Source organism: Pezoporus wallicus, unplaced genomic scaffold (assembly GCF_028554395.1).
Source record: "Pezoporus wallicus isolate ANWC-B61680 ecotype Strahan unplaced genomic scaffold, APGP_CSIRO_Pwel_v1 contig_6787, whole genome shotgun sequence".
Lineage (NCBI taxonomy): Eukaryota > Metazoa > Chordata > Aves > Psittaciformes > Psittacidae > Pezoporus > Pezoporus wallicus.
Genome location: NW_026636951.1, coordinates 301,971 through 314,213, shown reverse-complemented (window position 1 = coordinate 314,213; position 12,243 = coordinate 301,971). Strand labels below are relative to the sequence as shown.

Sequence of the window (12,243 nt, the reverse complement as noted above, 5' to 3'; positions counted from 1 at the left end):
ACAATTTAAGGTAATTAAGTAAGAATAATTTATACAGCTAAAAAAAAAATTAAAAATACATTCCACGCTAAATTCTTACAAACACTGCAGTATTATTTTCCTTTATCTAGAAACATGTCTAGGAATACTGCAAATAGAAACATGTCTAGGAATACTGTGAAAACATGACAGCAATTTTCTGTAAAACAGTCACTGTCAAATTATTAGTCTCTTGCATGCTTTCCTTCTGGGTCAACTGTTAAAAATATGTGTAATCTTGCTTAATGCCCTTCCATCCTGATTTCCCAAGGAAACACTGCTTATGCAGTCACGGTCTGTTTGTGTATGTTTATTTTTATTTGCTGTTACCCTCCCAGTAGCTTCTGAATTCATTTAAGAGTTTCAGCCACAGGGACAGCAGTCTCAAAAGTAATTATGCTCCTATAATCTTAATGAAAAAGTATATTTGGTTGTGAAAGAGAGAAACAGAAATGTCATGTATCCACTTCAGAAAATTCCAAGTAAATTATCAACCTCATTAAGAACAAGGAAGACAACAGTGAAGAAGCCAAAACAGGTTGCCTCCAGCTAGAGACAACATAGAGAGTTAGTGCAAGACAGGGGTTATTGTTGCATCATAAGCAACTGTGATGGAACAGTTGCTGTAGAAGGTAAGAAAACTAGTAGCGTGGATAATAGCTCAGACACATACTGATTTTGCCAGCTGACATCAGGATGAGATTCATTTCCTAGAACAGATCTTAAGTTCAGATCCAGCACAGCTGACGTACCTGGCCGAACAACATCAGTCCTTGACCCCAGAAGCGTCATGTCGACCATGGCTGACCAAACATTCTCAAGCACAAAAAGATTTGTCACAACTGTTAGCAATGATACTACTTTGCTGCACACTATCCAGAGACTGCAATGTCTTTGAAAATGGGTCCAGACCATATACTGCCATGGTAAGTTATCTTCTGGTAATTTAGTTATCAGCCTATGATTCCTTGGGTAATAGCAATGGCTAGCCCCACTGCCCATAAGTTAAAAACAAACAAATAAATAATAATTTAAAAAAGTAAACTAAGTCACAGATTTTCTATTTAATGTACTGTTCCAATTTATGGGAAAACTATACTATCAAATTATATACAGTCAATTTTAGAGTTGTTCAGATCCTCCAAACTTTTTTAATTAAATGTGAGCTTTTGGATTGCAGAGACTTAGTTGAAAGGACTACCTCACTATTTCACCACTTTGAAACCCCACTTTGCCTTTCTTTTATGGTACCCAGAGCATATGAAAAGCTTATTTAAATGTCTACAGTAACTGATGCTGTCTTGCTCAGGTCAATACACCTCCCAGTAAGACAGGACAGCGACTACAAACAGGAAAAACAGTGGAACTGAAACCACTGCAAGCTGCGAAGTCTTTACCTGAAGCTGCAGATCCAAACTGAACTCTCAGCCTCCTGAATGTGGAGCCATCTCCACACAGTGTATCTCAGAAGGTGCTCACTGTAATCTAGAATTTATAGTCTGTAGAACTTTTCTGGTGAACTGCCACACACCTCTTCATATTTTAGCCAAGTTTCCCTACCACACTTGCTTCGAAAAAGTTTATTTTCTTACCTACATTTTTGTTTTATTCCAAATCAAGTTCTATATAACCAAGCACCACACAAAACCTAAGTTTACAGAATATTTTATTCTTGCAAATTACACTGCCTTCTTAATGCCTCTTGTTAGTACTATAAAGTAAGCCCGGTGGCACAAAGATGCACTATGATCCAGATGCTGTAACACATTTGTGACTCAGTCTTTCCAAAACAGAAAAAGGCAACAATTCCTAGTTTCAGAAAACTCAAAGTAGGGAGCAAGAGATTTCCATCTCTATAGAACACTCATGAGGTAATGTTCACACACATACAAAATAAAGAAAAAGCACCTTTTGCGAGGCAGTGTTTTCCAAAGCACTTTTACAAACTGCCTAGTAAAACCACTAAAATTTCATAAATGTATTTATTTTGATCACTATTATTTATATAGGTTTTATGACAGAATTATATGTTTCATTATTAATACAGTATTAGCAAATATAGGATTGTCTGTCTATTACTAAAAGGGAAATAATTGTATCCCCAGATATCTTTTTTCCTGGCTGGCTGGTTGTACCCCCAAAAAATTAGTATCATATTTCCTTTTATAGCAGTAACAGAATTTAAGGCAATCTGAAAGAGAAACCTTGCAAAACTTACACTATGGCTGAAAAAAAAAAGTAATTTTCTGAGAATTCTGCAGAAATAAAGACAAATCAGGTCCAACTACGTTTTGAAAAAAGATGCATTTTATATATATACTATATATATTGCACTATATTATATATATAATATATATAATGCACTATATTATACATTATATGATAAAAGGGTTCTACTGTAGTCTTTGTTTTAGAGAAATCGATTCTGTCTTACTCTTAAAATGGACAGTCACGATGCAAACAACTTGTATCTCTCAGTTTGCTTGATTAAATTTGCATAAAATGAGGAGTCCTTGTTCGAAGCAACTGCTCGGTGAGGTCTCTTGCTCGTGTAACATGCTGTTGAGAAATCACCAGAACCTGGGAGTATTCAAACATCTGTAATCTAATTCCTGTTGTGACATGCATTGAAAAACAATGTAAGGAGAAAGGTGGCACTAGCATATTGGAGTATGGCTTCAAACTGTTCCTTGCTCAAAAAGAGCTTTTGAGCATTCCAAGAGAGTAAAGTGACAGAATTTACAAGTCACTTCAGTTCCACCTGAAATTTTTCTTCTCTGAAATTTTCAAGCCTGACAATGAATGATTTCACTTTCCATGTAAGCTAACGCTCTTCTGGCTCACGAACTCATGGTAACTGCAAAAGAATCACAGACACACATGATTCTTGCCTCTATGGCATACACATTACTAATTTTTCATTCTCAATGGGACCACAAGGAGTGCAAAGCCAAATTAAATGAGTAATCCTGCATGCTAAGCACCTAATGTTGTAAACTTATTGTTATCTTAATGGAAGCTGCATTCTCCTGTTACTGTACTTCATAGGATTCTCTACACTTCCTTTCAGAAAAGAAACAAAAGTTCTTATTGGTAAATTTTGGTGCTTCATGATGATAAGGCAAAGCTAGGGAAACCTTTGTCCAAGGGTTAAGTGCACTCATCCATATATAGTTCATTCACACTCACCTCCTGGTAGACTATTCCAGCTGTTGTAAACCCCCACAACTGAAATTCAGACTTCACATATATTGAAAATAAGCGTATTGCACCAGACAACAAGAAACAGAGCATCTGAATCTGATGAGATTGTCACTGCCTGAATTCTAGTCTTTGCTTCAAGGCCCACTTACAGATTTTATATTAGTGCCATGGCCAAACAGCATTACATACAGAACAGATTATATTCACTCATTTTATCTGTAATGTTGTGAAAATTCAAAACAATAAAATTAAGAAGGTTTAGATGGTGATGATACCTCAGGCTACACCCATGAGGCATTTTTTTTGTTTTCTCACTCTTCTCAATACTGTTTGCCATGTCTTTTCAGTTGAAGATTAACTAGATAACTAGAAGTTCTTAAAGTATGCGCTCATTCCCCAGTGTAAATTAAATCTTAAAAAAAGAAAACCCAGAGGAAATGTTTCCCTCTGTTTCTAAACACTGATGATTTACATGCAGTACATCAGAATTTAATGTACTAATTTCCCTTCTTGTAATAAATTTGTAATCCTATCTCCTATGCTAAATTGCTTTCTCTAAAATATTTGTAAACTTTTTTATAAACCTCATATCATTATTATACCCAAGATTAAACCAGTTAGTAAATAATACACAACTATTCTTCATTCCATACTTTGTATCACTGCCAATATTATCTAAATGCAGAGAAAATGTAGGATTCCTTTTCATAACTGTTCAGAGTTAGCTTTATCCTAACCCTTCCAGGTGCTTAAGAGATTGTTCCAGACCTTGAAATACATTGTTTGTTTTTAAATTGCATTATAAATTCAAATATCTCAGTGTCCTGGGTTCAGCAGTAGCAGTCAATTCCCCCTTCTCCAGCAAGTGATCCCAGCTGCTTGGCTTCTGTTTCTCAAGGCCCAGGATAGTGTTCCGGGCAGTGGCATGGGGCACAGCGTATGTTTCCAGCCAGTATCTCTTTCTCAGTTGGGGTATAGCTGGCCTCAGATCCTTTGTATCCCTGACTCCAAAAGCCGAGGGGTCGACCTTGAGTCTCCCCTGGATCTTTCTGCCAGAGGCTCCAGGTAGGACCGTTCTCCCCAGCTGCAGTGTACAGCACATTTTTTACATCTGGCCCGGTCCGGACAGGTCCAAGGGCTACTGCGTGAACTATCTCGCGTTTAATTTGCTCACACAATGTATTCGCCACCCGGTCCACCATCTGATCAGGAGTCATTATCCACCCCTTATTCCATACCGTACACATCATGCAACTGAATGTTGAGTAAATGGGCTGCACTAATTACACAAAGAACTCAAATAGGAAATCTCAGTCATCCAGGCATTCTAGAAGTCATCCTGGACTGGCCAGAGGGCAAAGATTTCGGAATGTCACCAGAGGAGGAGGTGATGCGTGCTTGGTTTGGCAGCACATATACTAAAATTGGAATGATACAGAGAAGATTAGCATGGTCCCTGCACAAGGATGACCACAAATTCCTGAAGCGTTCCATACACTGACTGCTACTGCTGAACCCAGGACACTCAGTATCATATACTTACCCACTTTATTACACAATCATAAACAGAATGCATATCTCACAAATAGTAAAATATTAGCTAAAGTTGATTTTAATATGCAATTTTTTACAAATGGTAATATTCATTCAATGTAGAATACATTCATGCATTCTTATATATTCATGCCTTCATGAATGTAGCAACTTCTTTACAACAACAGCTCTACATATTGAAGGCATTATCACAAAGCAATATAAACATAATTTAGCTTAAACTGCAGGAGGTATTGTAAGATATGAATGATATAATTACTCATTTTAGATGCACTGGCAAAATAAGTTTTATATGGATATAAAAAACAGCCTTTTAGACTTGCTCACGATTATTCTCAAATAAGTGACCTATATATGCAGACCCCAGTGTTACTGCAGTATAGCTGATACTGTCTATTTACTCTATTGAAGTTTCCAAATATTTCCTCCTCTAATGCATTAGCTGCTCCTGAACTCCTCTTCCCCACTTCAAATATTGGCCATGGAGCTTTAGCAATGTCATTGTCTGCTACAGTAATAAATGCTGTTCAATTTCTCTAGAATATAATTAAAATATAGAATAGAATTAAAATCAGAATAGTATTAAAATGGAAGTATTGGAAACCAATGAGTTAAATAACCTAAACTACATGTCAGGTATATTAGTGTTACCATTACATATACCAGTCTTCACCGTGATAGTGTACACAGTGTAGTACAAGTCTTTGACTGGATGTTTATTTTAGTTCCAAATTGATGGCAGTGCTTTCCTGTATTTTCCACATCCATCCCCCTTCACTCATTTTTATGCTGTTTCTTAACTTGATGACTGCCCAGAAACTCTACTATGCAATACAGTTCAGAACATCTCAACTTCATTATCTGATGTTTGGGTTTATATTTTAAATACACAGACTTTTTAATTGAAGGTGGAATGAGGCTGATCAGTTACTCACAGTCTCTCCAGGGATCTTAGTCCAAAGAAAGAGCCATTCTTCAACCATAAGATCTTGTTGTTACTCAGAATCCTACAAGAAGTCAGGAAAGAATCTGGTTAACAGAACATGACAATCCCACTGGTTAAAAACATATAATTATAGAAATTACTCCTCTGTAAAATACTCATCACCAAATTCTCTGCTTCATTTGCATTTCCCATCATCACAGTAAATAAAGATTACAATTTAATCTCAGTATATAGTTTCTTCTTTAGTAAATAAAAGCACGCTCAAGAATTATGTCAACAAATGAATTTTGGCTTCAACTTGAAAATTGTAATACCAATAAATGCCCACACTTCACTAGCAGATTCTAAATTACCACAGGTCAAGGTACTTGTTAGGCTTCCCAGTCAGCGAAAATGCTGATAAAGCAAAGGGCATGTTAAAAATTGTTCCAGTAGATTAGAGGACAATACAGTCACTTTACAGTGGCTGCTATAGTAGGGACGTACAGAAGAATGATGACTGACAGATACAAAGCATTCAACTTTCTACAGTGGAGACAAACAAAAACCCCACCCCTTTAACCCCAAAACAGACTAGTCCAATAACGTTTTCCTGTTGCAACCTCTGCGTAGTAGAAATTCAGTCATAAAGCCATGCCTGGCCTATCAATGACCACCTCCAAGTACACATGCAAACTGGTCCTGCACGCAAGCTATTGAAAAAGTTGGCTATTCTTCCTCTTCATGTTAAACTACCGTGGATGTCACAAGCAGGTCTCTCTGGTTTACTGATTTTTCAACAGTGTACTTTCCCAGCTATTTCAGAGGCATTAGAATATGAAGATGCACTCATTCTGAGGATGCTACAACTTAAAAACCTTCCAATATACAAAAGAAATGCAACTTGTCTTACAAGCTCAAGAAATTGTTTTTTTTTAACAGATCTAATGATTATGCAATGCACAGAAGAAATATTTGCCTCTGTAAAAAAGTCTAATTCCAACTCCTTGAGAAATGAGTCTTTTAAAGTAACATTTACAACAGATTATATTTCTTTAGTCCACAAAAATTCCACTTCAAAATAAGAAATGTAACTTGCAATAAAGATAGAAATAAAACACTTTTCAAAAGTAGTTTTATGCCTTTTTTTGTGAATCAAATTTTTACTTTTGTAAAGTTTTACAACAGTCTGTTACATGAGACTATTTTAACTTGTCTTCCTCTTCACATTTCTCATTGTGTATGAACAGTAAGTGCTTTGCCCCAGCATACATCTAATACGTAAAATCTCAAGCTTAGGTGCAAAAGACAACACATAACACAGACACATAATGAAACAGAAAATTACTAATGTAAGAAAATTAAAAAAACTCAAATGCTATTATAAGATTTGGAGATTTTTTCAAGTTATTGCTAAAATCGATCAATAAACATGTAAATATTTTGAAGGCATTTGTTGGCCCACTGTCAGAGAACTGAGCAGCTCAGATCTGTATTACACTATATTGTCACTGAATAGACTTGCGCAGCAACATCACTTCTCACCCAGAACCAGTCAGTATAACCTGCAAGTGGCAACTTGAGATCAATCATGATCAATACACCCAAGCATCTGAAAGCACATGGAAGCCTATGTTTATGACAAAAATTATATATATATATATATATTGGATCATTGGATATTTAATATACATATTATATATGCACCAACATTCATACAGCTATTGCCATCAACTAAGAAACTCCATTTCTCACAAGATCTTCCTTCAAATTCTCAGTCTAAAAATCCTGTGTATGACATTAAATATTTCTCTACCAACTCTTCACTAACATCTTAGCAACACATTTAATCAGTGACCTGACGAAAGACCGCAAAATGTTTGAATTTGCCTCATCAGATTTTCTGAACCTATAAGGGGCTCAGCTGGTGACTAAACTAGAAATTTTTTTTAAAGTTCTGAATATCTAAACTAGGAAATGTAGATGTTTGAAGTGTTCTATTATTTCATTCTGTTCTTTTACTGACCTTCTGAGACTGCACAGAACTTGTGTCAAGAAAAAATGAAGTCCCAAAATCAAAATTGGCTGGGCTTGGAAAGACTAACATCATAAATTCCATTTCATGTTGGGTCATTTGGTTACATGCTGTGTTACGGAAAGACCAGCTTTGAGGTCCATTACAATGACATTAGATATAAGTTATATTTGGACTGTTCTGCATAGCCTGATTTGTAAAGATACATGTACTTCAGAACTCTCATCTGGCTTAGATACAAGTAGTTTTGTTTTTGAAAAATTTTCACAGTGCCAATTTGTTTTTCCAGTCTTTTATTTATTCTGCCCAGAAACAGAAGGCAGCCTGAACTTTCCTGGCAACCCCAGGAAAATGCATCACAACTCAGCAGCACATGGTCTCCCACTCTCTGCCTCTGGGTCTCCTTCTGTATGGTACTGAGCATGTAGACAGAAACCATTATCATTAACCCACATAAAACAAACTCTTAGAAACTAAAGATAACTATCTAATTAGTAATAAATCACAAGACTGAGCCAAACATTTAGTTCATAAAGGGAACACAGTAAATCCAGCTCATGTTCTGCAATACAACTGTCTCATTTAGTCACTTGCTTTTACTTTTCTGAAAGATAAACCGAGTCTTGCAAAACATTACACCACAATTAAAAATTAAGAAAAAAACCAAAGCTAAAACTAAACTAAAATAAAATATAAATCATAGAACTTAACTTTCTAGATTTAAGTTTCTAAATGAAACCTTTCAAATCTTTATACCAGACTTTCACAGTGACTTTCACACAGAGATCAGGTTTCAAAAATTTAGTTTCCTTCAGGGCCTTCTCTACAGTGCCAACTAAAATTCAGGTTTTATAAACAAAAAAATATGGGTATTATTGTTAAAATACGATTCTTTGTCTGTTCAGGATCAGAGCTTTAGAGAATCCTAGCATTCCAGTAAGGTCCATGGGGAAAAAAAGTTCTCCAAGAATTACTACAAGTTATCTACATTTCATTCAGTTGGCTGGTATACTACATGAGAAGAATCCACCTGCTTTTAATTAGCTTTAGTGATGTCCAAGAACTTGCAATGGACTGTTATCAAAAAAGGATTTGGTTTGCACTTTAGAATATTTTTGCATTGTATTCTGTGAATACAATGAACAACTCCACTGGCAAACTTAAATCACGCTATTTTTCATGCAGTAATGAATCATTTGTTAAACTTTTGATGCGACTCATAACATTCTTCCCTTCTAAGGACATTTGCTGCTGGAATGAGGCTAGAAAGGAGGAAGGTTTTAGTTACAACGTTCAATACACTAACTCAGAAATGAGACTTAACTACAGATGATGACAAATCTTTCCAAGTAATCAATGCCTGGTCAAACTGTGGCTCTTACTCTTGATGCTGAAATTACACAGAGTGATTTTGTGTACTACTTCTTCAGAAAAGAAACAGAACGGACATGAAATGTATGAAGTATGGCTGAAATAGGTCTCTCTTTCCCCTTGAATACAGCCACCTGCCTCTAGGCAGAGGTATATAATTGGAGATCTGCAGAAATTTTGCAGGAAAACAGAGACATGATACACATCCCTTTCTTGTACTTATAGAAGGAAAGGTTTTGTGCATCAATACATGGGAAAATGTTCTATTATTTAATTTTGGATAGCTTATAATTATAATTTTAGATGTATCAGAAACTGAGTCACTTATTTTAATAAAAATTAAATATAGTTTGGAGTTTTAAAACAGATCCCCACTGTCCACCCACTATGACTAAGTATTTCTCAGATTTTATTTATTCATAGCATTTTCACTTGTCCTTTTTTTTCCTGATGTGCTAGTGAATCACAGCAATAAATATTGCTACACCTCACAAACAGGCAGCTGGTTTGAATAATTGTCAGATTCTAGCCATGTGATAAGAATTTCATATTTTCAATATTTTATTCCCAAGAGAGAAATATTAAGGAAATGAGCACACTTTATAAACAAAATCCACTTAAAATATTTACTTTTCTTTAAAAAAAAAACAAAACTAAAAAGAAAAAAAAAATCCTGGAGAAACCTTCTGAGAAGGTACTTATTTTAAAGTTCAGATTGCAAAATGTCTTTGCACAACATACGATAACCCTAGGTAACGGGAAGTTTAAACGGTGGTACTTTCAGCCCTGGCCCTTACAGGATAAATCTAACTAAGACAGTGCTGGGGAGCACCATTAACACCACCAACCAGCCCCACTGTTGATCAGACACATTATGAACTTCACTGACCTTTTAAAATCTTACATCTCTGCTGCTCCTCTCCAAAAACGCTTTCAGGGAGGACATTCAGCAGACACTAACTCTACACCCAGTTTGTCCTTTCTCGGGCCTGTGAAGCTCTCCAGCACTATTCCCAAGGGCTCTGAAGGAATATCCTTCACACACTCTCTCTTGACCTAGAGTGATACCCAAAAGCTCATAACCCATACATGTGGTTTCACAATGCAAATGTACTTCTCTGGTGGGCTGCAACACAAGCTGCATGCTGTTTCCTTCATCCTGCACTGGACACAAACCAACCAACCCCACATGTACACAAGAACCAAAATCATACCAAGGAGCATACTAACAACTAAAAACTGATAAGCATAGATGGTCAATGAGCCGTTGCTTCCAGTCTCTCCTGGACCTCCTTCTTTAGCAATATAGGTAGACTTAAAAGGATGAATTGTTCTAATGGGCTACAAGCCATCACTGGTTTTATTTCTGGTTTAATTCAAATGGAAGAAATAGTAACAAATCACAGTTTGCTTAAACTGATGCTATTATTTTTGGGTTTTCTGAAACCACTAAAATGCAAAAAGACACTGTAATCCTGTGCGTGCAACAAAGTCTCATTTAAGTATAAAACATGCCCAGTTTAACAGAATCTACTGTAGTATTAAAAAAGTATAAAATAAAAAGCTCTCAATTATAATGCAAACTTCAAATTGCTACAACACCTCAAGCAGAGAAAAAGAACCTCTTACCATACTTTCGAACTCAATGGACTTGGATTCAGTTGACATTACTGTGGAAACTAAATCCACAGCTGAGGCTTCTTCAGTGAGATGGCTCCACATCCCACCCAATAAAACCTAAAGACTATGAGTTCACACAGCAGTGCATCCACAGAGAAAACACATCTCAGATAACCAAATCCAAGAAAGACAACAGATGAAGACTGTTATTCCCAAATGTATAGTGAACACAGAAGGAAGTGTGACCCAATACTGTAAATATGTATTTCCTCTGATAATATTCACAGGAGAAAAACAAAAACTGCAAGAGGAAAAACAAACAAACAAAAAAAAAAAAACCCAAACAACCAAAAACCCCAAAACAAACCAAAACCAAGCAACCAACCAAAAAGATAAATTTAAAAAAATCAAGAAAAAAAAAAAAACAAATACCCAAACTTCATAGGTGTATGATACAGATAAAATGAAGAATCAACATCTAGAAAATTGGTCCTTCCCTTTCTGTAAGGCCTGCTCACTGAGACCAGCTTAAGTACACTTAAATACCACAGGAGACACGTACTAGAAGACCAACCATACCTGCCCTGCTGCACTCTGTAATTCCTCTTAATTCCTATTTGTTCTTCCAGTTCTCAAGTGAAAATGTGTGTTAGATGGATACCTAAGAAAATTTGACAAAAGCTAGAAAAGTCAGTCTATTAAGACTGTATATCTGAGACCTGTATGTTGGGGTTGTGTTAAGAAATCGTGTTTCAAGTTCTGCAGTTTCTCTTTCATACTGATTTCAGTTCAAGCAGAGGGGGTTATCTTTTATTTCAAAATAAAAATTTAAGTACTAATAGTAGCTTACCATTTTGGATGGAAGCCTGATAACATTTGATATGTTGCAGTTTAAGCTGTTTGTCTCTACACCTGGCATGTGGTTAGATACAAAAGGAGTGTGAGCAGACGTCCTATGAAATACTTAGACACGGTAGGGAAAAACCTATTTTATTTCTTTATGGTAACAGAATAAGACTAGGACCATTTATATTGGAATGCTACAGTGTAAAATGAAAAGCTGTTTTTAAGGTTTTAAAATCCTTCTCAGTAAACCAGAATATTGTTTATTCCCACAACATCCATAATTCATTGAGAGCTGCACCATATAAACAAATTATAAAGGATCTTGCAGCAGAAAAAAAAAATGGTAAGAATAGAAAGGAAAAAAATATGCCTGATTTTTGTGCCATGTATGTAGCGACATATGGAGCTAACACAGAATAGGTCGTAATTCCACTTTTCCCCCCCGCAAACTGAAGAGCACAGCTGAGTTACTACCTAATGCTTCAACAAATAACATCTGAACTATAAAGATAAACTGGAAGGAAAGTTAGAGAACAATAATGAAACTCACTGAACAAGTGAAAAGAGAAAAATGACTGAAACAGCATTGACAGATCACTAGATCAATGGGGTGTGGCAGACACCCACACAGTTCAATAACCGAACAGAAAGGACGAAAAGCTAGTAAAAT

General features: G+C 35.9%; 1 protein-coding gene and 1 non-coding gene across 2 annotated transcripts in view; one reads left to right on the top strand and one right to left on the bottom strand.

Annotated features, from left to right (window-relative positions):
• The window catches only part of ADGRA1 (adhesion G protein-coupled receptor A1), a 281,612-nt gene that overhangs the window by 231,314 nt on the left and 38,055 nt on the right, over window positions 1-12,243 (bottom strand). The window contains exon 2 of the mRNA XM_057402264.1: window positions 5,712-5,783. Within this exon, the coding sequence (XP_057258247.1) occupies window positions 5,712-5,783 (72 nt within the window). The remainder of the gene's footprint in view (window positions 1-5,711; window positions 5,784-12,243) is intronic.
• On the top strand, window positions 4,617-4,722 carry LOC130595530 (U6 spliceosomal RNA). The gene has a single exon (XR_008971341.1). It is a non-coding gene; the product is annotated as a U6 spliceosomal RNA (small nuclear RNA).